This window comes from Capra hircus, chromosome 8 (genome assembly GCF_001704415.2).
Source record: "Capra hircus breed San Clemente chromosome 8, ASM170441v1, whole genome shotgun sequence".
Classification (NCBI taxonomy): domain Eukaryota; kingdom Metazoa; phylum Chordata; class Mammalia; order Artiodactyla; family Bovidae; genus Capra; species Capra hircus.
The window spans coordinates 103,305,079-103,327,444 of record NC_030815.1 but is presented as its reverse complement, the minus strand read 5'-3'; the positions used below and the strand labels follow the sequence as shown (position 1 = coordinate 103,327,444).

The following is a 22,366-nucleotide window of genomic DNA, read 5'->3' as shown; positions in this document are numbered from 1 at the left end:
TAGCTCACAGTTTAAAATATTTAAACTGTGAGCTATTGTAAGTCAAGTCGCTCAGTCGTGTCCAATTCTTTGGGACCCCATGGATTGTAGCCCACCAGGCTCCTCCATCCATGGAATTTTCTAGGCAAATACTGGAGTGGGTTGCCACTTCCTTCTTCAGGGAAACTTCCCAACCTAGGGATCGAACCCCGGTCTCCCGCATTGCAGGCAGATGCTTTACCATCTGAACCACCAGGTAATAACTTGTGAGCTATTGTAAGGAGTAGCTATAATGTCTGTTCCTGGAACAGAGTAAACCTTCAGTGCATAGAAGCTGTTACTACGATTACCATTAGATATGTGTGTAGGGGGTCACCGAACCTGGGCGACTGGGAGGAGCTTTCCACCAAAAGGAAAGAGAACTGTGCTGTAACACAGCTGGATACCAGACCTTAGGCAGATCACTTCCTGTCTCGGGGCCTATTACACGCCCTTGCCCCTGTGAAATGTGATTGGTCGAGGAGCCCTTTAAATTATTGTCACTGATTTATTTTTTATAGGCCTGGTGCGATGTTTATTCATTTACTCCCTCAGCAACCCTGTGAGGTGAAAGTTAAGAATCCCGTTTACCTGAAGTTCAGTGGCAGCGAGCGGCAGAACTGGGGCGAGAGCCTAGGCCAGTTTGACACCTTACACTGTCATCCTTTCCGGTGCACTCTCACTGAACAATGGATTATTTCTGTCTCGTTCTCACTGCAGGACCTTAGGCAAGTTCCCATCTCTGCCCAGGCCTGCGTTTGCCTGCTTGTCTAAAAGATAAAGAGTAGAATACACTTGAGGGGTAGTGGTAATACCTACTTACCTTATAGGCAAGGATCAGACACTGGAAGAGTTTACAACCGTGCCTGACACATAAGGGCTCTAGAAAAGTTTATTATCGTTACTGTCGTGTTTATTATTCGCTTCCGCCATCAGAGTTCATGGATACTTCCTCACTGTGGTTCTGTGAAACCCTTTACAAACGTCTTAACTCCAGACGCCTCAGTCTCCCATCTGCGGCTGGGCGGGTTTCTGAAGAACACGCAATCTCCCAGATTTGAGATTTTCAGTCCTGGAGCCTGGAGCCTACGTCCAAACCTCTTGGGGCGGGACATAGACTGCCACCTCTCAGCAATTGGTGGAACATCCAGAAACCCCGCCTCCCGGGGCCGTGCCCGGGTCGTCATAGGCCGGTCTCGAGATTATGCAAAACATCGCCGCTCCGCCCCGCACCCGGATTGGAGGCCTTTGTTTGCCGCTCAACTCCAGGAAACCACCCGCGCGCCGCGGCAGCCGGCAGGTGAGACCCGGGGAGGGGCTCGCGGTGGGTCTAGGGCGGGTCCTGGACGCTTGCTGGGTCTCAGTTTCTCCATCCGGGGAATGGGGAGGAACAGTGGACAGCGTCGGTGGGCTCCGATCTACAGGGACAGCGCACCTTTCGGCCTCTCCCACGTGGAAACCCCTGCGCTCGAGAAGGAGACCGATCGCCGCTCCGGGAATGGGAGGGAGCTCTGGATGGGCTATGGGGTTCGAGTCCAAACTCCGCCGGCCTCGGTTCCACCCTCTGACAGTTTTCACCTCCGCGCAGTGGGGGCGTTGGCTTTTTCTCTCCCTCTCTCTTCAACTGGGGCTGGTCACAGGGCGGGGAGGGGTCCCGAGGGAATCTGGGGGTGGACCTTGGCTGGGTTTTTGGCTGTGTTTGGGTTGGAGGTGTGGCTCGTGTAGTTGTGGTTACCCGGGAGGTGGGACTTCTCTGTCTGTCCTGGGATTTGTGTGATATTCGCTCACCCGGCAACAACCTGCGCAGCCTGACAACCCCGAGCCGCGCGCCCTCCCCGGACAACTAACGCAAGTTTCTTTTCCTCTTTTTGGCAGGGGTAGGGAGGTAGAGCAAGGCCCAGCATGAGGGTGGACCACTGTGACAGTGGTGGGATCTGGAGCGGACTGCAGGCATAAGGCCAGCCTCTCTTGTTACGAAGATGGGGACACTGAGGCCCAAAGAGGAGCTGAGACTTGCCCAAGGGCGCGCAGCGGGGCAGACGCAGAGCTAGCTTCTCCCCTGTGTGATGGGTCTGGCACAAGCAGAGCCGGAGCCTTCTTACTGCGCCACCTTGGACAAGACTCATCCCTGCTCCTTTCCCTGGCTTTCTTGAAAGAAATGACATTTTGGAAAGTGTCTGCTTCAAAGTTAAGAAAGTTGGAAAGGAACATTGCTGATAATAAGACTGGGCTATTTTGGAGCTAAGAAAAGAAGCTGAGATAGGTTGCAGTGATAAGAGACAGTGTTCCTGTCCTCTAGAACGCAAGGAGAAGAAATGACTGAAAGTGAAGCATGAAGGACTGGGGTTAGACACACAGAGGGACTTCCAAAGAGACATTTCCAGGCACCTCCTTTGGAGTTGGTGGATTTTATTTTTTTGGCTGTTGGTTTCATTTTGTCAAGAAACAGAATTGCTACCTATCCATTTGAGGGGCCCTAAGTCTGGCTTACTTACCAATAGGGGATGGACCCTGTGGTCTTTGGAGGATTATTTATTCTCAGGGGTGGTCTCTGTTCTTCAGAAAGAGGGAGAAGATGCCCATGTGAGGCCTTTAGGCAAAGGCCCAAAGTCCAGAAGTTTGCATTTGAAACATGTGATTTGAGTTGTTTCTTGCAAGGGGGTTTCATCAGCTCCCATCAGTCCACAGAGTCCACCAGAAGTGCCAAGGTTTCCAGAGAGACTGGGAATGGTCCTGGCAATGTGGCTGGCATGCTGAGAGGGTATTTTGGAAAGTGGTGCACACCAAAGACATTTCAGTGTACCCCCATGAAGTAGGAAAGAAAGAGTTTTTTTTGTTTTTTTTTTTCCCAGCATCCGGCTGAGTCACCAGTTGAATTCTAGGCCTTTTTTGTGATTCCTCAGTCTGGGAGGGAGGTGGGACAGATCTAAAGACTGGGAGTTAGAAGACCTTGGATCGAATCCTCAGCCTGGCTTCAGTTCTGAGTGCCTTAGTTTCCCCCTCTGCAAAATGGGAATGGTGATGACATTTTAAGGCTCAAGTGAGGTGGCATCATAGAAAGTTTTGTTCAGGCTACATTCTAAGTTTGGCAATGGGGGACACTGAGGTCCACAGAAAGGAAGGCATAACAACAATAAGACCGTTAATAATATAGAATGCTATCTTCCAGCTGCTGTGCCAAAGGTTTTACTGCATCAGGTGAAGTCTGGGAAGGCAGGAGTTTTTTGCATCTTGTTCCCAGTCACCCTCTCCATGCCTAGTACAGAGCTCTACCACATGGTAGGTACCCTGTATACTGTTGTTGATCAACTAGTGTTCACATTGTTGCCATAAGATGAGTGTTATTGTTTTACATTTTACAAATGAGAAGTTCCAGATTCAGACAGGTTAAGTCACTCACCTGAGCTCACACAGCTCTTCTTTAGGGTTAGTCTGCTGTAATTTGGGGATGTTGCAGGGGTATGTCATCTGGTGAGAGCTGATTGTATGTATCTCTTCCCAGTGCTGTGTTCCGTGACATTGTGTTGGTAGCATGAAATTGACCACAGTAAGGGCATTTATATTATAGAAATTAGTAAAGGCCACAGTTCCGGGCTTTTTCTTTTCCTTTCTTTCTTTCCTTCCTTCTTTCTCTCTTGACTGAGCCATGGGGCATGTAGGATCTCAGTTCCCTGACCAGGAATCAAACTCAGGCCCCCTGAGGTGGAAGCATGGAGTCCTGGGCACTGGACTGCCAGGGGATTCCCAGCCCCCCCACCCCTCCTGCCCCACTGTTTTTAAAGAGAGCTGCATGTGAAGAGCATTGGGTAATGAAAGGCTGGCCTTTGCATGACAGCCAAAGTTGGCCAAGGCCTGCTCCCCACTACTCTTCCCCTGAAGTGTAGAATTTTGGAATGTAACTTTTATGAGATGAGGCTGCTAGTCTGTGATGTGAGTGGTGCAATGCAACAGCCCTCTGACTTGGGAACAGGTTGTTACAAGCCTGAATTCCAAGCCAAAATGTCTAGCCTTTAACCTGAAAGTGACAGCGGCCACCAATGGCCTTTAAGCAGAGAAAAGCTTGGTCAGAATGATGCTCTAAGAAGCTTTATCCAGCAGCATGTGCTGAAGAGATTGGAGGGTGAGCTGGGGGCAGGGCAGCTGGGAAGATGCTCTGGTTGATCAGGGGAGCCAGGAGAAAGCTAACAGGGTCCCTGGTTTTCTTTTTTAAAAAATTATATTTGTTTATTTTTACTTGATTGATGATTATTTTACAATATTGGTTTGATTTCTGCTATACACAACATGAATTAGCCATAGGGATACATATGTCCCCTCCTTCCTGAACCTTCCTCCCACCTCCCACCCTTTCCCGCCCCTCTAGGTTGTTACAGTTTGAGTTTCCTGAGTCATACGGCAGATTTCCATTAGCTATTTATTTTACATATTATGTGCATCCATGCTACTGTCTCCATTCATCTCACCCTTTTAACAGGGCCCCTGGTTTTCTGAGCGCATGTGCTAAGCCTGGCAAACACTATCCTGTAACTCCACTTCCCAAGCCATGCTTCCTTATAAGCAAGGCCCTGAGGACAGTGCTACCCTCCATCTGTAGATGAGGCTGTGGAATATAAGTTTGGAAACATATCTAGGGTCAGAACCACCAGATTTGGACCCAGGCCTCTCAGCCCCCACACTCTCACATTTTTAATTTCTTGGTCCCTCCTCTATTCCAGCCTGCAGTCCTATCTCAGTCTGATCTTCGTTGCCGAGTGTCGGCCAAACTCCAGCTAGACCGTAGGGAGAGACTGCCTGCCCCCAGAGGTGATCCTGGACCACCTCCCTAGATCCTCACCAGCATTCCTCACATCCTTCACTCCAAGCTGAGCCTCTTGTGGGCATCCAAAGCCAGACTTGGACGCCTAGCTGTGAATCTTCTTAGAGTCTTGGGACCACAGCCAAGGACCAAGGACCAAGGAGGGACCTCAGGGGTCAGGAGGCTACTTTCAGCCCCTCTGCCCTCAAATCAGGGATTCATTTGGAGGGTAACACTTTACTTGTGGGTGCAGATCCAACTCTGCTCCTATTGTGCTATGTGACTTTGGGCAAATTGTATAACCTCTCTGGGTCTTTCCTTGTCTGTCACGTTATGCCTGATTATGAAGTTCCAATGAGACGACACATGCCGTGTCCCGAGAGGTTTAGACTAAGGCTGAGGCTGGGATTGCTTCCTTTCCTTTTTGTGATCTTCACATAATCCTACATGTTGCATAATGGCTGTGTATTATTTATTCATGAGTAAGCCATGTGAAAAAGCGCAAGGTCAGAGTCTAAAAAGAGGAAGAGAGGAGATGTGGGATGGGGGTACCGAAGAATGTCAGAGCTGCGAAGGCCCTGGAAGAGCCCAGCCTTCCCAGCTTTCACAGGCAGGGAAACTGAGCAGGGTCAGGACCAAGGTCACATCAGAATGAAGACCTGCACAGCTGTGCAGCAGGGGCTTGTGTTTGTTTTGCTTTGTTTTTTTACCAAATAGTGAAAGTTCATTTTACTCTTACTTTTAAAATAGCTGTTATTTTTAGAAAATACACATAAGGAAAAAGAGTAAATTTGCCTTAGTTTTGTACCTAGTAATAGTTATTGTACACATTTTGGAGGAATTCTCTTTTTCTTTTCCTGTTTCCCTCCTTCCCTCCACTTCCTCCATATTTTACTGTGTTTTTCTTTAATGGGCTCAAATTAGATATTTATTATTTTCTAATTGGCTTATTCACTTAACATATGACAGTTTTTTGCATTACGTTATATTCTTCTACAATATGACTGTTCCTCGCTGCATAATAGCCCTTTGAGTGGAAATGCCATCATTTATCTTTTTTTTTTCCATACTTTATCTTTTTAATGATCCCTTGTTATTGGACACCGAGGTTGTTTCCCACCTTTCCACCTGCTGTAAGATTCAACTGCAAAGTGATCAAGATCGTAGTGTCTGGTTTCAGACAACTTGATTCAAACCCAGCTTCCTCTCCTGGGACATGGGCATAATAATTCCTGCCTCCTTGGGTTGGTATGAGGATTAAATAATGAGTTTCTAATCCATGGAAGGGCCTTTATGTAATAGGTGCACAATAGAATTTTCCTGTTAGCGATGTGTTCCCAGCACATGCACATTTTTTTGTTGTTGAACTCTTTCCATGGAAGATAAATTTGAGTGAGTGAGTGTGTGAGCATGAGTGTGTTTTCCTCAATATAAGCACACTCTCCTACATAACCTGTGTTTTCGTTGGCTGAGGAAGACCTTTCTTCTCCTCCTTAATGATTCAGGGTGAGGACACAGTTTCTAGCTGGGTCAATGATCCCCAGACCAGGTTTGGGGGCCACAAGGAGAAGAATCCCTGGGAGGTAGCAGCATTTCTCACCACTTGGTCAGAAGGGCTGGCTGCTGCCTTTTGTGAAAAGGACTCAGAGCTTGATCTGTGGCTAATATTAGGAGAGCCAGGCAAGTTAAACTCAGTCCTGCAGGGAGCAGGCCATAAAGCCATTTCATAGATATGTCCAAAGTCATTTATTCATGAGTTCTGTGCCACCTAGGTATTGGCCATGGCTTTAGGGTATGTAGTCTCATTGACCGAAGATCCTGTAAAGCCCCATTTTATAGATAAGGAATCTGGAATTCAGAGAAGTTAAGTGACTTGTCTAAGGCCACACAACTTCCAAGAGAGACCCTGGAGGCCTCTGATTATTCACAAAACCCATGTGCCCTGAACCCCTGCTCCTCACAGCCTCCCATCAGCTTAGTGTTTCTGCCTGTGTGGGCAAGTGGAATCAAAGAACCCAGGAGATTTCATGATAGAAGGCCACTGTGATAACCTCAGAGAGAATCCCATTAAGCCTCAAAGATCCAGAGCCAAGAGAGGGAAAAGCTTTTGTCCAGCATCACACAGGCTGAAACTGGGTCTCCGCTTCCCAAGCCATGCTTCCATCAGTTCTGGGTCCACTCCTGAAAGTCTCTCCTGCTTCCTCACCCCTGTGAATTTTAACGATAGGAGCAAATTCAGCAACCTGGGCAGGAAGCAGTGGGTGACCTCAGGGTGGGTTTTCCTTTCTTCCCCAGGGAAGGAGAGAGCTCAAGGAGGAACTGAGGATGAAATAACAGGCACAGTTTCCTTCAAGATGGCTGAGAAGCCTGCGGGTCTCCGGTACCCCATGGGCCTCGGGACATCATGTAAAGAAGCGGCTGTCCAGGGCTCATCATATCAGCCAGCAATGCCCGTCTGGATCCTGGGCCATGTCCTGCGCTGTGTCCTGGGAGGCATCGGAAGGCTTGAAGAAAGAGATTCACTTTCCAGCCTGATTAACGTGCCAGGCATTTAGGTGGGGCTTAAGAATGATTGTGGAGGCGGGGAGTAGGGAGTGTGAGTGAGGAATAGCCATCAGGACGTTAGAGCATTGTGACCCAGGGGCTGAGGGAACAAATAGCCAGGGCTCCTGGGCTCCTGTGGTGAGAACTGCAGGCAGCCCTCCAGGCGTGCTTCTGATGAAGGTGCTCAGCCCTGGCTGCTGCTGCTGCTAAGTTGCTGGCAGTAGGGGCCAAAGGTTTGTGTTTGCTCCTTTGCTTCTGACCCATCTCTGGGCCTCTGTTTTCCTGATGCATATGATGAAATCATATCCTTGTCCTGCCCATTTCCCAAGGTGTTTCTCAAGCATCTAATGCTATAAAGGATGAGAAAGCACTTTAGAAAACCAAAAGGCTTTGTGAGGAACCAGAGCCTCCTTATAAAATCAGAACATTCGCTGGTTATAAGCTCCCCTCCTGATTTTCTGGTGCCTGGATTATTAGTGATCTGCACAGTATATACAATGTGAGCACCAAGCATGGTTGTTAAGACTTGGGTCTTTGCGTGTCTGAATCTCCAGCGGCACTCACCAGCTTTGTGACTGTGGGCAAGTTGTTGTGGCTCTTGGGGCCTCTGTTTATCTGTAAACTGGGGATGTCACGTCAGCCTCACTGGGTGGCTGTGAGGGCCACAAACAAGGCTGGGACGACAGGCTAGATTCAGAAGATCAGCCAGCAGGTGTCCGCCGCACTTCTCCTGCGGGTCAGGGTCTGTGCTGGGCACTTGGATGCAGTGGTGCGCTTCACAGAGCTCCCAGCAGTCAGGCAGACCGCGCTCAGTCACGCCCGACTCTTCACGACTCTATGGACTGTAGCCTGCCAGGCTCCTCTGTCCGTGGGATTTTCCAGGCAAGAATACTGGAGTGGGTTGCCACTTCCTCCTCCAGAGGCTCTTCCTAACCCGGCGTCTCTTATGTCTCCTGCATTGGCAGGCAGATTCTTTACCACCATAGCCACCTGGGAAGCAGACCCAATATCTAATTCCAATTGGCAAGTCCGCAAAAAGGGCACAAGGTTCTGGGATCTGCAGGGTGACTGCAAGTCCCCAGGGAGAAGAAGTGGGGTTGAGTGAAGAGGGGGAGCACTGTACGTTTGTCCCAGGGACACCAAGGAGCCCGCCGTGTTCTCCAAGCATGCTGAGGACAGAGAGGCTGGAGTGCAGCCTAGCTGTGGAGTTTCATCTTCTTTCTCACAATAATGGGCAGCTTAGCACAATGTTTTCAGCAGAGAAGGGCTGTGTTTGGACACATCCGTTTTGCGAAGAGCTCTTGGTACAGTGTTTGGAAGGACCTGGAGAGATCCTTGGGCTTTCCAGGAGATGCTGTTGCAAGAGGCCACGTAGGGATGCAGAGACGGAATGGATTCCAGTGAGATTTAGGAAATAAAATCACTAGGAGTTGATGATGTATTGGTCATGGGGTGTAAGGGAGAAGGAAGTATCCAGCATGATGGTCGGTTCTGGCCTGCGCACTTGAGTCAAAGATGGGGGCCAAGCTGCGAACAGAAGGGTGGGTTCCAAAAGTGAGTGTTCGTTGCCATTCCCTTCTCCTGGGGATCTTCTCGACCCAGGAATCAAACCCAGGTCTCCCACATTGCAGGCAGATTCTCTACCATCTGAGTCACCAAGGAAGCCCAAGGCAGGTGCCAGGGTAACCATATAATGAATGAGCTCAGTTTGGTTAAGTAGGATTCGGCCTGTAGTGGGAGATGATTTGCTGGCAGAGGGCACCACTCAAGCAAAGGCAGGGAGAAGGGCTGGTAAGCCCGGGGTGTCAAGGAGATGGAACAGGGCACACAGGGGCTGTCTCCTTGAGGTTCGGCGCCTGCTTCTAAGTTAGAGGTGGGGGGTTATTCAGGGGCCACAGGGCGTGCCTGGAAGCAGCAGCCACCTGGCGTTTTGATGGCAGTGCTGTCTGAATTAATGGCCAGGGAGGGAGAGTGAGTGAGTGACGGGGGTGTCAGGGGAGCCCGCCCCTCATACAATGGCCCACATGGTCACCAGAACTGGCAGGGAGGAGCCTTATTAGGATTTGGCTCCGTTCCACCTTTGGCTGAGGCTGCGGGTAGACCCCGCCTCCCAGATGTGAGAAAAAGGCAGGGGAGGGGATGGGGTGATTACTGGGATGAGGGCACCCGGTTCTAGCTTTGCCGGATTCATTGGGAGTATTCATTCATTCCTTCTCGCGCGTGCTTGTTCCAAGCCCCGGGGCTCTGCACTTTGCAAATGTTACCTCACTGGATCTTGGCAGCAGTCCTGCAGAGCGGCTATTCTTCTTATCCCTGTTTTATAAATGAAGAAACTGAGGCTTGGACAGGTAAAGGCTCAAAGGTCACAGAGTTCTCAAGAGATGGGACTGGGACTTGAAGCCAGGTCCGAACTGTCTGTAGAATGCATTTTTCTGTCCTACCTGGGTAGTTTCCTGCTCACCAGCACTAATCGGAGGGCTTTTTGGGCAATACAGAGGCCACAGTGTCTTTTTCATTCTGTTTTCTGAATTAGAATCCCTGGATCCTGGGCAGGGCCAGGGCTGGGAGCCACAGACTGCAGGGGGTGGACACTGAGGCCACCCCTCTCCCCCTTGGCTCACTCTGCTCTGCACACACACTTCCTGTTCCTAGGGAAAGCCCCGCTGGTTCCCACCTTGCCCTCTGCACTCGCCCTTCCAGAATACTCTACCTTCAGCCCTTCTTGTGGCTTACTCCTGCCCAGCTTTTCCTTCTGGTCCCCTGTTTGAATGTCACCTTCTCACAAAGATCCTCCTGGCCATCCCCAAACTCTTTGCCCCAAGACATGACCTTCTGACCCACAGATTGGCTACCAGGACCACGCGTTCCAGTCACCTGGGACACTGTAAAATCACTGATGCCCAGAGACTGATGCTGTTACTCTGGGTGAACCTAGGCATCAGTGTTACTGAAAGCAGCCTGGGATATGCATCTTCATCTCATGTCACCCTCTCTGTCTCTCTCCTCGTTTGTTTCCTGTCTGTGCCTCATGGAGCCAGGGCTTGGCCTGTCTTGTGCCCTGCCAGTGAAATTCAGTTTGATCAGCAATCAGCCAGTTCTCTACCTCCATAATGCCTGGAAAATACCCCTCTCAATTACAGGCCCAGCTTGGGATGAGGACGGTAGGTGGGATGGCAGGAATCTTTGCAGCCTCCCTGAGGTGTTGGATCACATATTGGCAGATGGGCCAGAGTATCCCAGCTGGAGCCCAACCTGATCTCTGATTCTGATCTCAATGAACTTGGGCAAACGCTCGTGCCTGGGGTGTCCTTATCGGCACATGATGAGTTCATCCCACAGGCTGCAAAGGGCTGGAAGGGCGCCAAGCAAGCATCTGGCTTCCATTCCCATCTAATCCCAGCCCAGGCTCCCATTGTACAGATGGGCACTGTGCCCTAGTGAGAGGGCTTTGAGCAAGGTCGTGATCTGGAGAGTAGGGGCTGTAGAGAAAGCTCTTAGAAGGTGAGGCTGCTGGAGGCCTCCTTTCAGGCTCAGCATGCTGTGTGACCTTGGCCAACTCTCTGACCTTCTCTGGGCTTTTTTGTCCCCAGTGTGCACTCTGGTGGAGATGGTCCCAAGCTCTGACATTGGAAGTTTCTTCAAGTCCTTTCCTGAGTGGTGCCAACCCGCAGAGGGCCTGCAAGGGGTTAAGCTCCCTCTGTTCCCTCTTACTCTGCGCACAGACAAACCCCCTCCTTCTGAGAAACACTTGTAGGAAATCAGGCTGGGCGCTTCCTGCCGAGGCAAGGCGGCCTCAGCCACAGCAGGGGCGGGGAGAGGTGGGGAGCGATGCTTGTCTGTGAGCAGCGGCTGGGGCTGGCAGAGCAGCCTGGAGGCGGGCCAGGGTGCCGTGGAGACAGGGGGCTTCCCAGGTTTGGAACAAAGACCTCACATGCAGGTCCCCTGAGCCTGGGCCAGCAGGATGATGGTGGAGCCTGAGAGAGGTGAGGGAGCGGAGGAGGGCGGGGGGGTCAGAGGAGCCGCCTTCCCCTGGACGGGCCAGTCACAGGCTCTCTGGGACAGTCCAGGCATCTGGACCAGCCCAGCCAGGAAGTGGCAGCTGTGGCAGCCGTACTGCTTCCCTGCGGCTTTCGGGAGCCCAGGCCCCAGGGGCAGGGGTGGATTTGGGGGGCATTTCCTCAAGCCTCGGAACCCTGGATCCCAGCCTGAGCGCTGGTTCTGATCTTGGTGAACTGGGGCAAGCGCTGGTCCCTCTCTGTGCCTGGGGAGTTCTTTCTTGTCTGCACATGGCGAGTTCGTCCCATGGGCTGCTAAGGTGCTTCAGACATGATACATGGGTGGGGAGCAGCCAAGAGGCAGTGGGGGGTGGGGTCCCTTCTGCTGCACAAGGATAAGGAGAGAAGCCAGGGAGGGAGGGGCCCCCAGACCCAGCCCAGCCCTTCAGACTGCTGGAGCAAGAGTCCTCAGCAGCGAGGGGCATCTCTCCTCTTTCTCCTCGGCCTCTACTGCCGCTGGCGGGCAGGGGGCACATGCAGCGTGGAGAGGGGCTGGGGAACTCAGGGAACTAGTTTCTACACAGCTGGCAGGACCGCCCCTTGATAACAGCAGGTCTGTGCCCTGCCGGCTAGCCACGGAGGGCAGCTGAGTACGGGGCTGTGAGCTCAAAAGCCCTGCCTTTTCGGAGAGGCCCAGCCACTTGGTAAAGGTCGGAGGGGGCTCCTTCCCCTTCCTCTCACTGCCTCACCGAGCCTGACGGACTTGGTTTCAGAGTCCCAAGCCCTGGGTTTCGATCGCTGGCCACACTTCCGGGCTGCAAGTTCTTGTGAAAGCTGGCCACCTCCCTCCGGCTCAGTTTCTACATCTGGGAAATGTCAGGGACTGGGTGGGGGTGGTGGGGGGCTTCGGAGAGCTCTGGCTGGACAGTATGGGGCTTTGGAGGGCAGGGTTGGTGGGGGATCAGAGGTGGACTATGCGGCTGAAGTTGGCAGAGGAGAACCTGGGGACGGAGCCATGAAGGGAAGGATCTTCAGTTTTGGACTGAGGGGACAGAGAAGCCCCATGGGGGTGGGGGAGCCCCTCAGGAAGTGGCCAGACACCACAAGGGGCTCACAGACCCTCAGGAGAACCAGGCGAGAGGTGGCGTGACGGTAAGGAATGGTAGGAAAGGAAAGTGAAGTCACTCAGTCATGCCCGACTCTGCGACCCCATGGACTGTAGCCTACCAGGCTCCTCCATCTACGGGACTTTCCAGGCAAGAGTACTGGAGTGGGTTGCCATTGCCTTCTCTGGGGGATCTTCCCAACCCAGGGATCGAACCCAGGTCTCCTGAGTTGTAGACAGACGCTTTACCGTCTGAGCGGCAGGGAGGAGGCGCACCAAAGACGCAGGGAGTGGCTGGCGCTGCCTCCTGGGGCTAGCTCCCCCAGAGCTGGCAGGGCCCCCCAAAGACAGCCCAGCTCCTGAGGAGACTCGGTGCTCCTGGGGCTCTCTCGAGCTCAGCCTCCCAACCCCACCGCCCCCCCTCGGAATCCACCGTGCGCCCTCAGAAGGCCGACTAGAACCAGCCTGCCTTTGGCCCTCAGTCAGGGGCCCCTGCCGTAGCCCTCGCTCAACTTCTGTTCACCCTTTCAGACCTCTGCACCTCTGCCTGCACCGTCCCCTCTGCCTGTAACACCCTTCCTCATTCTTCTTCCTCCAAATCCTTTGTCTCTCAGGCCCAGCTTCAGGCTTCCTGCAACAATAGCCCTTCTGTGCCCCCCATCTGAAATTTTGGAACGCTTTTACTCATGTCTGTATTCCACGGGTATGGTGTAGCGCTTGGCACACAGTAGATCACAGGGTTGGTGTTTTTTTTTTTTGACTTTTGATGTGGACCATTTTTAAAGTCTATTGAATTTGTTACAATATTGCTTCTGTTTTGTTTTGTTTTTTTGGCCTCGAGCCACACGGGATCTTAGCTCCCCAATCAGGGTTCCAACCCACACCCTAGAAGGTGAAATAAACCCCAGCCACTGGACAGCCAGGGAAGTCCCAGGGTTTTTTTTTTTTTTTCTAAGTTAATTTGCACCCACTGGGCACTCAATATATATTAATATATTTGTTACTCTGAAGTAGGATCTCAGGGAGGAGGAGGGGGTTGAGAGTTGTGAGTCTGTGGTCTTCAGAAGCCAACAAGTCAACCAGGAAACTCAAAGTTCTCTTATCACAGCCCCTGCCCCTCAGACCACCCTCATAGGGTGCCACCTCCCGTGGTTGAAAGGCAGTTGGCGTTTTCTCCATCTTGGTGAGAAAACCAAAGCCCAGCTGTTCAAGGTGGAGCAGCTGCACCAAGCCCAGAAGCTTGTCTCTGGACCCCTGCCTGCTTCTCTTTCTTGGTTGTCTAGTGAACGACTGTCCTGGCCCAATGTGAAGTCCGCATGTGATTAGCACTCGTGTGTGTTTGTTGACTGACTGGCTAACTGACTGGTCCTGGAGCCTGTGGCTTGCGCAAAAGGTAGGGGTGTTGCTCACGAAAGGCTCACAGGTTTGGGGGCCTGGGGAACATGTGCAAAAGTCCAGCCAGTGACCGCAGCTGCCTCTGACAGGCGGTTACCCCTGGTCACAGTGAGATTTCTGCCATGACTGAGTCATCCCAGGAGACAGGATGTTCCTCTTTGTGCGCTCAGGGCCCCTGTGATTGGGCGGGCTGCTCTGTGGCACGGCTAGAAAAAAGCCTTTTAAAGCATCAGAAAACCCCACATGCCTCCCCCACCCCCCTTCTTGGCAGAAGTTTCAAAAAAGAGAAAAACAACGGCTTTTTGCACCTCCTACACCTGCCGTAGCAGCAGCGTCCAGAAGGCCTGCTGCTGCTGCTGCTGCTGCTGCTGCTAAGTCGCTCCAGTCGTTTCCCACTCTGTGTGACCCCGTAGATGGCAGCGCACCAGGCTCCTCTGTCTCTGGGATTCTCCAGGCAAGAATACTAGTCAAGGGCAAAGACTGAGCCTTACCCGAAGAGCTGTTTAAAATGCAGATTCCTGGGCCCTGTCCCAGGCCCTGGAATCCAGCTCTCTATGGGTCAACCTAGGGCTCTACATTCTTAGAGGTTTTTTTTTTTCCCCCCAAGAGTTTTTATTACTATTAGGCAAAACAAGTGAATTGTTTTTTTCTTTCTGTCTTTTATTTTTAATTGGAGTATAATTGCTCCACGTTGTTATGTTAGTTTCTGCTATACAGCAACGTGAATCTGCCTCTTGTACGATCGCTTAGTTCAGTTAGTTATCAGGAATTTCCAAGAGGGTTACCGGGCCCCCCAAGAGAGTATAAGGAGCAAGGATTAGAACTTCCTTTTCAAATATTTGTTTTCTATTAGATCTTTAAAAAATTCAATTATATATATATATTTTTAATGTGTTCATGTGAGAAGTCATGTGGATAATGTTATAAGAAATACATATGTATTAGGTATATGAGCAAATATGTTTTTAATGGTGAGTGTGTGATTTAAAGAAAAAAAATTGGCCCCTCACTGGGCCAAAGTCGATTGTTACCAATTGTTTTTTTAACTTTAATTGGAGGATAACTGCTTTACGATGCTGTGTCGGCTTCTGCCACACAACGACGTGAATCGGCGGTAAGCAGACCCAGGTCCCGTCCTTCCTGAACCTCCCTCCGCGGCCCAGCTCCGTCCCACCCCTCGAGGTTATCCCCGCGCGCCAGGCTGAGCTGCCTGTGCTTCACAGCAGCTCCCCACCGGCGGCCTCGTTCGTCTACAGCAATATACGCGTTTCAGTGCCGCTCTCTCAGTCCCGCCACCCTCTCCTTCCCCCACTGTGTCCACAGGTGACAGTTGCAATCTTGCTGTCACTAACCAGCCCGGTGGTCTCGGCCACGTCACTATTCCATGCTGAGGTCTAGTTTTCTCATTTGAAAACTAGTTTTCTTTTGACCTCCTTACCTGTTTGGGGTGAGAACAGATTGAGAACAGGCAGTAAAGCATCTTGTCTGGGCTGGCACAGAGAGGGTCCAACCTGTGTGGTGGGGATCACGCAGAGGCTTACAGGGTGGTCCGGGGGACACTCGAGGAGGAGGGAAGACAATTGGGCCAGGGGAAGAGGGTGAGGACCCCGAGACTAGAGAGGGAACAGTGTTATTCCCCGTTCCTACGCCAGCCCTTGAGTAGGCGGCAGCCTTTCTCGGGCTTCGCTGATCCCTGGGGGACTCTGTCTAGAAATTGTTGCTTGCTGGCTTTTCTCAAAGGTAAAAACCAGGGCTCTGACCAGGACCCGATCGCTCACGAGGCTGCAGGAACAAACACAGATAAATTTGTCCTGAGAGGCCTGGAGTTATCTCATTGTCCCCAGGGTATGGAGGGAAGAGCCAGGACCCGAATTGAAGGTGACGTCTCATGACAGCCTTGTCCTGACCTGTGCCTGGCTTCAGGCAAGGCCCCTTCACGCTCTGGGCCTCAGTTTCCCCATCTGCAGAGTAGGTGGGACCATGCCACTGCTCTGCCAGCCCTGTGTTTCCAGGACTCAGAGGGAGTGTTGGGGGTGTTGGCCACAGCAAGAGGGGAGAGGAGATGGGAGGGAAGAAGAGAAGAGGGAAAAGAAGAGAGGAGAGAAGGCAGGCGGTGAGGAGCCCTTCTCCAGCCATCCTTCCCTTGCCACGGCTCCCTCAGTAGCCAGGCTCTCCTTTCTGGTTCATTCTCCCCAAGTAGCAGGAGTGAAACTTGTAACCACACCTCTGGGTGCTCTCCCAAGTCAGGGATATGCTGCAAATTCCTGAACAGGACCCAAGAGGCCCCCCGGGTCTGGTCATCACGTCTCATGCCCACACTGTTCTCAGAGCCCCAGCCCCTGCCCACAAATAGCACAGCCATCAGGAAGCCATGTCCATGTGCCCCCTCCTGCCTCCAGGCCTTTGTACTTGATGGTCCTCTGCCTGGAATGCTCTTTTATTTTCCAACTGAGATGAAATTCACAACATGAATCTAACCACTTCCCAGTGAACAATTTAGCAACATTTAGTATATTTATAAAATTGTGCAACACCTGCTATCTAGTTCCAAAGCATTTTCATCACCCCAAAAGGACACCTATGTCTGCTAAGCAGTCACTCCCCTCTGCCCTCTGCCCCAGCTAAGAGCACTAGTCTCCTTTCTCTGTGGATTCATCTATTGTGGATATTCCCTATAGACAGAATCATACAGTTTGTGGCCTCTTGTGTTAGGCTTCTTTCACTGAGCATTTTGTTTTGGAGATTCATCCCTGTAGCGTGTGTGAGGGGTTCATTCCTTTTTGTGGTTGGATGATATGCCTCTGTGTGGATGGACCACAACTCGGTGGTCCATTCATCCATGGATGGACGTCTGGGTTGTTTCTACCTTTTGGCAGTTGCAAGCAGTGGTGCTAGGAAAGTGTGTGTACATGTATTCATTTGAGTACCTGTTTTCAATTATCTGGGGTACTGGAATGCTATTTTCACCATTCTTCTCACTCCCAGTCTTGATTCTTACCTGAGCGGGCTCAGGAAGTTTTCCAGAGGACACGCTCTCTACATGGGACCTATATCTTGACCTCCTGGGCCAGCTCTGGGCCCCTGGGATCCCTCCCTGGGCTTCCCCATCACTCTTACTTGGATTTGTAATTGCTGGGTGTTTGTCTGCTACCTCTGGACCCTCAGTTCTCACGTGAGCAGGGCCTGTGCCCCAGCGCCCACGTGGTCACAGCACACAGGGAACCCTGCCGTTTGCTGACCTCTGGGCTCCTTATCCTGTATCTCATGTCATTTTACAAAACTCTTTAGGGAAAGAAGAATTGTTACCCCAGTTTGACTCATGAAGGAATCCAAGGTGGAATGATCGGGCCAGGGTCATGCAGCTTCAAAGGGCTGGAGCCAGGACTGAACCAGGGCTTCTGATTGCAAAGTTCCTGCTGCTGATTCTTGCTCCTGAAGACAGGAGGGGGCTCGAGGACTCATGGTCTCCCTTTGATTGTGTCCCCGACAGGCCACAAGCAGGATGGCTGGTGCTGAGACGGGCCAGTGGGGACTCTGGTGCCCATAGGGGCAGCTCCACCTCCTGAAGATGAAGGGGCCCAGGTGAAACACAGGCCAGGCCCAATGGCCAGCTCTGGAACAGAGGTCCACTGGGTCGAGCCGGGCCTGGGGAAGGGGCCCCAGCGGCGGCGCTGGGCCTGGGCTGAAAAGGGAAAGGATGCTGATGAGAGTGGCACACGCAGCTCAGAAGAGGAGGGACCCTTCCCCACCGCGAGCAGCCCCGAGCTCCTGGAGGACTTCCGCCGGGCTCAGCAGTGCCTGCAGCCACTGACATGGGGCCCAGACTCACGGCCTGCTGGTTGCCAGGTTCCTGAATCTGGAGAGTCTGCAGAAGCGGGTGAGGCTGACTCCCCTACAATGCCACAATGGTACCCCAAACATCCCACCTTCTAGCAGGAGGGAGGTGGGAAGTGAGTGTGGAGTTCAGAAATTTTTTAAATTAAAATCTATGAAGTCTATGCTTAATGTTTTTTTAACTTTTAATTTTATACTAAACTATAGCTGATTAAAAATGTTGTGATGTCTTCAGGTGGACAGCAAAGAGATCAGTCATTCATATGCATGTATACTTTGTCCCCCAGACTTCCCTTCCATCCAGCTGCCACATAACATTGAGCAGAGTTCCCTGTGCTATATAGTAAGACATTGTTGATTATCCACTTTATGAAGCCTATAATTTAAATTTTTTTAAAGATTTAAATTATATAAACAATATTGTCCATTGCAGAAAAATCAGAAAATACAAACCAAAATAGAAAAAGACTGAAAATTACTCATTATCCAGATAGCTGCTCTTTTTCATATGTGTGAAAACATATATATATATGTGATATGAATATAGAACATTCTACAAGCTGTATTGTAGCTTGCTTTTTTGTAACTTAATAGACATGAGCGCTTTCCCAGCTTATCAAATATTCTTCCACAAATCATTTCTAATGTCTGCTTAGGAATTCCATGGTGTGGGCATTCTGTCATTTGTTGAGCCAATCCTCTTACTGCTGAGCATTGGGTAATTTCTAGTTTTTTGCTATTACAAATAATGCAGAGATATGGCATTAGACTATCTTTGCACACCTGATTTGATAATAACCTTGGTAATTTTAATTGCCTGGTTCAGGGGTTATGCCCATTTTTACAATTTTTTAAAATCCCAGTTAGCAACGAGAATGTTGGCTTCCCTTGTTGTCTAAACTAACCGTTCTCTTTGCATCAAAAACAACTGAGACTAAATTCCTATCTTGGCTCAGCAAGTCCTTTCTCCTCTCTGAAGCTTGATTTCCCCCATCTGTGAAATGGGAGTAATAATACCATTGAGCTTGATTACGTTGTGCCTACTGCTTTTGAATATGAATGAAACACCCCCGTCTTAGGATTCTGCAATCAGGTGGGCCCTCATGGATGTCAGAGAAGCCATCAGGCCAATAGCAGATCGTGCAGTGACCCCAGGTTCCTCAGGCCAGGACTGTGTAAAGTGGGGTTTGCCCACAGCTACCCACTCGGGAGCCATTTCTGAGCTCTCCTCAGGGAATGGCAAATGGGATCTCTCCCTGAGGTCACGTGGTTGCCCCCTGCTGTGATGTACCAGCTGCTGCCACGTCCTGTATCCTTACTCTGTCCCAGGCGCAGGGCTGGGCAGAGTGCAAACCGTGCCTCCTTCTTTACTCACCGCCCTCTGCCAGTAGGAGAGACTAGCCTCCAGATAAAGATTGCCACAGCGGTCAACTTCTTATTCATGGCGCCCTGTGAGGGATCAGAAAAGCCAGGAATGAATCCACGGCTGCCTGGTCCCAAAGTCCGACCTCTTCATTCCACCGCATGTTCCCCATCAGCAGAGAGTAACTTGCCTTCATAGCTGGGACCTTGCTTCTAAGTCCAGAACTGCTCTGAGCCACTGCATGAGCAAGTTACTTAACCTGCTGTAAACAAGAAAGGCTTGCTAAAGGAGATTTTAAGGAGTGGAAAGATATAGAAGTGCCAAGGCTAGAGGAAAGAGCACGGGGGAGCAAAGCATGACCTAAGGATTATGGCAAAGGTGCATCTGCCAGAGCAGAGGGTCTGTGCTTGGTGGTACCCAGACTGTATCTCCTGAAACTCTCGATCTGTGCCAGAGGCTGACATGGGGTCTAGGATAGAGTAAGTGCTCAAAAAGCATTGACTTCATGGATGATGGATAGATGGATGGATTGATGGATGTATGTATGGATGGGTGGGTGGATAGGCAGATAGGTGGATAAATAGATGGATGAGTGGATGATTGGGTGAGTGGTTGATAGGTGAGTGGGTAGTGGATATGTGAATGGATGGATGGATAGGTAGATGAGTGGGTAAATGGATGGGTAATGAATGGATAGGCAGGTGAGTGGATGATGGATGGATGAGTGGGTGGGTAGGTGGATGGATGGATCATTGGAAGGATGGATGGTTGGATCAATGGATGCTGCTACTGCTAAGTCGCTTCAGTCGTGTCTGACTCTGTGCGGCCCCATAGACGGCAGCCCACCAGGCTCCCCTATCCCTGGGACTCTCCAGGCAAGAACACTGGAGTGGGTTTTCATTTCCTTCTGGGATCAATGGATGAGTGGGTGACAAATGGATGAGCGGGAGGGTGGGTGAGTAGGATGGATGAATGAATATTTCTTGAGCACCTACTGTATAATAATCCCGACAACTATCCTTTTGGGGGGAGTTTTACATGCATTATTGTCTTTTATCCCTCCCTTCCTTCTTTCCTTCTTTCTATTCTGTCAACCAATATTGAGCAGTTCCTCTGCAAATACAATAGTAAATAAAAGCAGAGGGTATCTTCGTCCTCATGGAGCTTACAGTATAGTGGGGGAAGAAAATATTAATGAAACAATCACATAAATAAATAGAAAGCTGCCACTATAATAAGTATTTCCAAATAGAGGTATTCAGTCATGTGAAAGCCTGTAAAAGGGAGATTTTGGCCTAAGTTAGGAAGGTTAGAGAAGACTGCCTTGATGAGGTCAAGGTTGAGCTGATGTGTGAAGGACAAATAAGAGGTAACTAGGCAAAGAGAGGGTGAGAGGACCCCACCAGAGGGGTCAGCATGTATAGAGGCCCTGTGGCAGGAGAGGACGTGGCATGGCTAGACCAAGGAAAGACTGAGGGGGACCGTGGAAGGATCTGGAACAGGAGAGCTAATGGGGGATGGAGACAGGGACCTTCGGCCCATGTTAAAGGCTCAGCTCTGTCCTGGAAACAACAGGAAGATACTGGTGAATTGTCAGATGGAGGATGAGATGATTAAGTGGCTGCTACAGTGGTCCAGGCAAAAGAGGATATCAGCTTGGGCAAAGCTGATGGTTCTAGACTTTAGGGCAGTAGGTGAGTTTGACAGCACCCTAGGAGGTAACCAGGACAGGAGCAAGTGGCAGGTTGGATTGTGGGGTTTAGGGGAAGGGAAATAGCAAAGACACCTGCAGCTTTCTGCCTTGTGCAGTTGGATGGGGTGATGTCTCCATCTGCTGAGACAGGAAACACTAGAGGGACAACCAGATTTAAGGACTGAGGTTGGAGGACTTTGAGACCACCAGAGGAGGTAGTAGGTAAGTATTTGGCCATATGGGGGAATTTACTGGGCTTCTTGCCATCACCTCATATTAAGAAAATGAAAGCCCAGGGGTTGAGATGACCTAGGTAATGGGACTCAGTGAGTCCAGGTCTAGTGTATATAAAGCCATGATGTGTCTTTCCAGAGTCTGAAGAAGAGGATGAGGACAGCCCAGAAAGTTCCAACTTGCCTCTCAGCTGGCTCCCCCAGCAGGATCCTCAACCGGACATGACCAAAGAGGATCCAAGTGAGGTTCTGCAAGGCTCTGAGGTCCAGGAAGCTGGAGAGAGCTCCCCGAGGTTGGGGTATGAGACCTTTCTCAGCTCAGGGGGCCATGGGGGCACCAGCCCCACTGCTCTGGACTGGGGTCAGCCCGCAGGCTGCATGGCTTCTAGCAAACAAGCCAGTGGAGACAAACTTCCAGAACATTCTGAGGTCAACCCAACTGTTGACTTCAGCTCGCCCAGGTCCTGGAGCAGTGGGACTGTGAGCCTCAACCACCCCAGTGACAACCTGGATTTTACCTGGGAAGGAGGGACTGATGTCCCCCAGCCCACTGCCCTGGCAGAAACTTCACCCCAGAGTCCCAGCCACCACCTCCTCAACCCAAACGACAGAACTGAAGGAAGTGTTGCTCTGGCAACGCCCACGGAATTCCAGGGATCCTCAGCACCACCCGCCCAGAGCCTCCCGTGTCCTGCAGATAGATGGAGGAGAGAAACCAGCAGCCTCTCCTGCCCTCAGCCTGGAGACCAGTCCTGGAAGCAGACACGGATATCACCTAAGCCACTCCCTTCCCGATTCACAGGCTCCATCAGCCCTCCCAACCCCTCCCCTCGGCCAGCTCGGCAGGACAGGCCACCCCCCAGGCTGGGAGCCACTCTGGCTGGCCACTCGTCTTCTGATCCCCCCAAGTATGGCCGGGGGCGGCTGAACTACCCGCTCCCTGATTTCTCCAAGGTGGGACCCCGGGTGAAGTTCCCCAAAGATGAGAGCTACCGCCCCCCCAAGGCCAGGAGCCACAGCAGGCTGCCCAAGGGCCCTGCCAAGCCACTGATCTTCAAGTCTCCTGCCGAGATTGTCCGGGAGGTGCTGCTGAGCAGTGGAGACGTCTCTCCTGGAAAGAACCCACCTCCTACCCACCCCATCACCAGGGTGCCCCAAGAATTTCAGACACCCGAGCAAGCCACCAAGCTTGTCCATCAGCTCCAGGTAAGCCTGACTCACTTCCACCCCAAGGCACCTGCTGGTGTGGGTTGGAGGCTGGATAGGATGGGGGGGTTCTGGGGGATCTGGGGGGCCCATCCATGAGCCCCTTGCTTGTGATGGGAGTGTTGCACCCCCAGCGATGAAGATACTCCCAAGCCTGTTGTTAAAAAAAAAAAAGCAGTTTTTGC

At 51.3% G+C, this 22,366-nt stretch overlaps 1 protein-coding gene across 3 annotated transcripts in view; it reads left to right on the top strand.

Moving 5' to 3' along the window:
- AKNA (AT-hook transcription factor) overlaps positions 1,265-22,366 on the top strand; it is a 58,399-nt gene continuing 37,297 nt past the window's right edge. The window contains exons 1-5 of one of the 3 annotated variants that reach the window (XM_018052666.1): positions 1,266-1,318; positions 3,188-3,297; positions 7,109-7,368; positions 17,343-17,729; positions 21,115-22,181. In XM_018052666.1, coding sequence (XP_017908155.1) covers positions 17,456-17,729; positions 21,115-22,181 — 1,341 coding nt within the window. In that variant the 5' untranslated portion in view covers positions 1,266-1,318; positions 3,188-3,297; positions 7,109-7,368; positions 17,343-17,455. Of the gene's footprint in view, positions 1,319-3,187; positions 3,298-7,108; positions 7,369-11,192; positions 11,341-17,342; positions 17,730-21,114; positions 22,182-22,366 lie in introns of those variants that run through there. The other 2 variants (XM_018052667.1, XM_018052665.1) reach the window with 2 other exon arrangements.